The sequence below is a fragment of the Egretta garzetta genome, unplaced genomic scaffold (assembly GCF_000687185.1).
Source record: "Egretta garzetta isolate BGI_Z169 unplaced genomic scaffold, ASM68718v1 scaffold839, whole genome shotgun sequence".
Taxonomy (NCBI): Eukaryota; Metazoa; Chordata; class Aves; order Pelecaniformes; family Ardeidae; genus Egretta; species Egretta garzetta.
In genome coordinates, this window is record NW_009260778.1 from 37,599 (window position 1) to 37,964 (window position 366).

The 366-nt window shown below is 72.1% G+C and overlaps 1 protein-coding gene across 1 annotated transcript in view; it reads left to right on the forward strand.

The window, feature by feature from the left end:
• The window catches only part of LOC104133007 (SH2 domain-containing protein 2A), a gene marked incomplete at its 3' end in the record, with an annotated part of 8,053 nt that extends 7,688 nt beyond the window's left edge, over window positions 1–365 (forward strand). The window contains exon 7 of the mRNA XM_035901746.1: window positions 2–365. Within this exon, the coding sequence (XP_035757639.1) occupies window positions 2–365 (364 nt within the window). The remainder of the gene's footprint in view (window position 1) is intronic.
• Between the last annotated feature and the right edge of the window lies 1 nt (window position 366).

Below are 366 nucleotides of genomic sequence, written 5' to 3' on the forward strand. Positions count from 1 at the left end.
CCCCGCCCGTGGCACGGGGGCCGCACAGCCCCGCCGGCGGAGCAGCAGCTCCCAAAGGTCCCTACGCTCAGGTGCACAAAGAAGCCACCCGCCCCGAGCTGCCGGCGCCGCCCCAGCCGGCCGATGCCAAGTACCAGCAGCTCCTGTGCTTCCACACCTACGCCGAGCCCCGCGAGGGCATCGCCCCCAGGCCCTCCATCTACTACGAGCTGGAAGAGCCCATCCCCTTCTACGCCATGGGACGGGGCTCGAGCCCCAGCGCCGACCCCGAGGAAAACCTCTACTCCGAGGTGGCACTGGCCCGGCAGGACCTGCCCGCTCCGCTCTCCGTGGGGACCCGAGGGGCCTTCGCCACGCTGCCTCCCA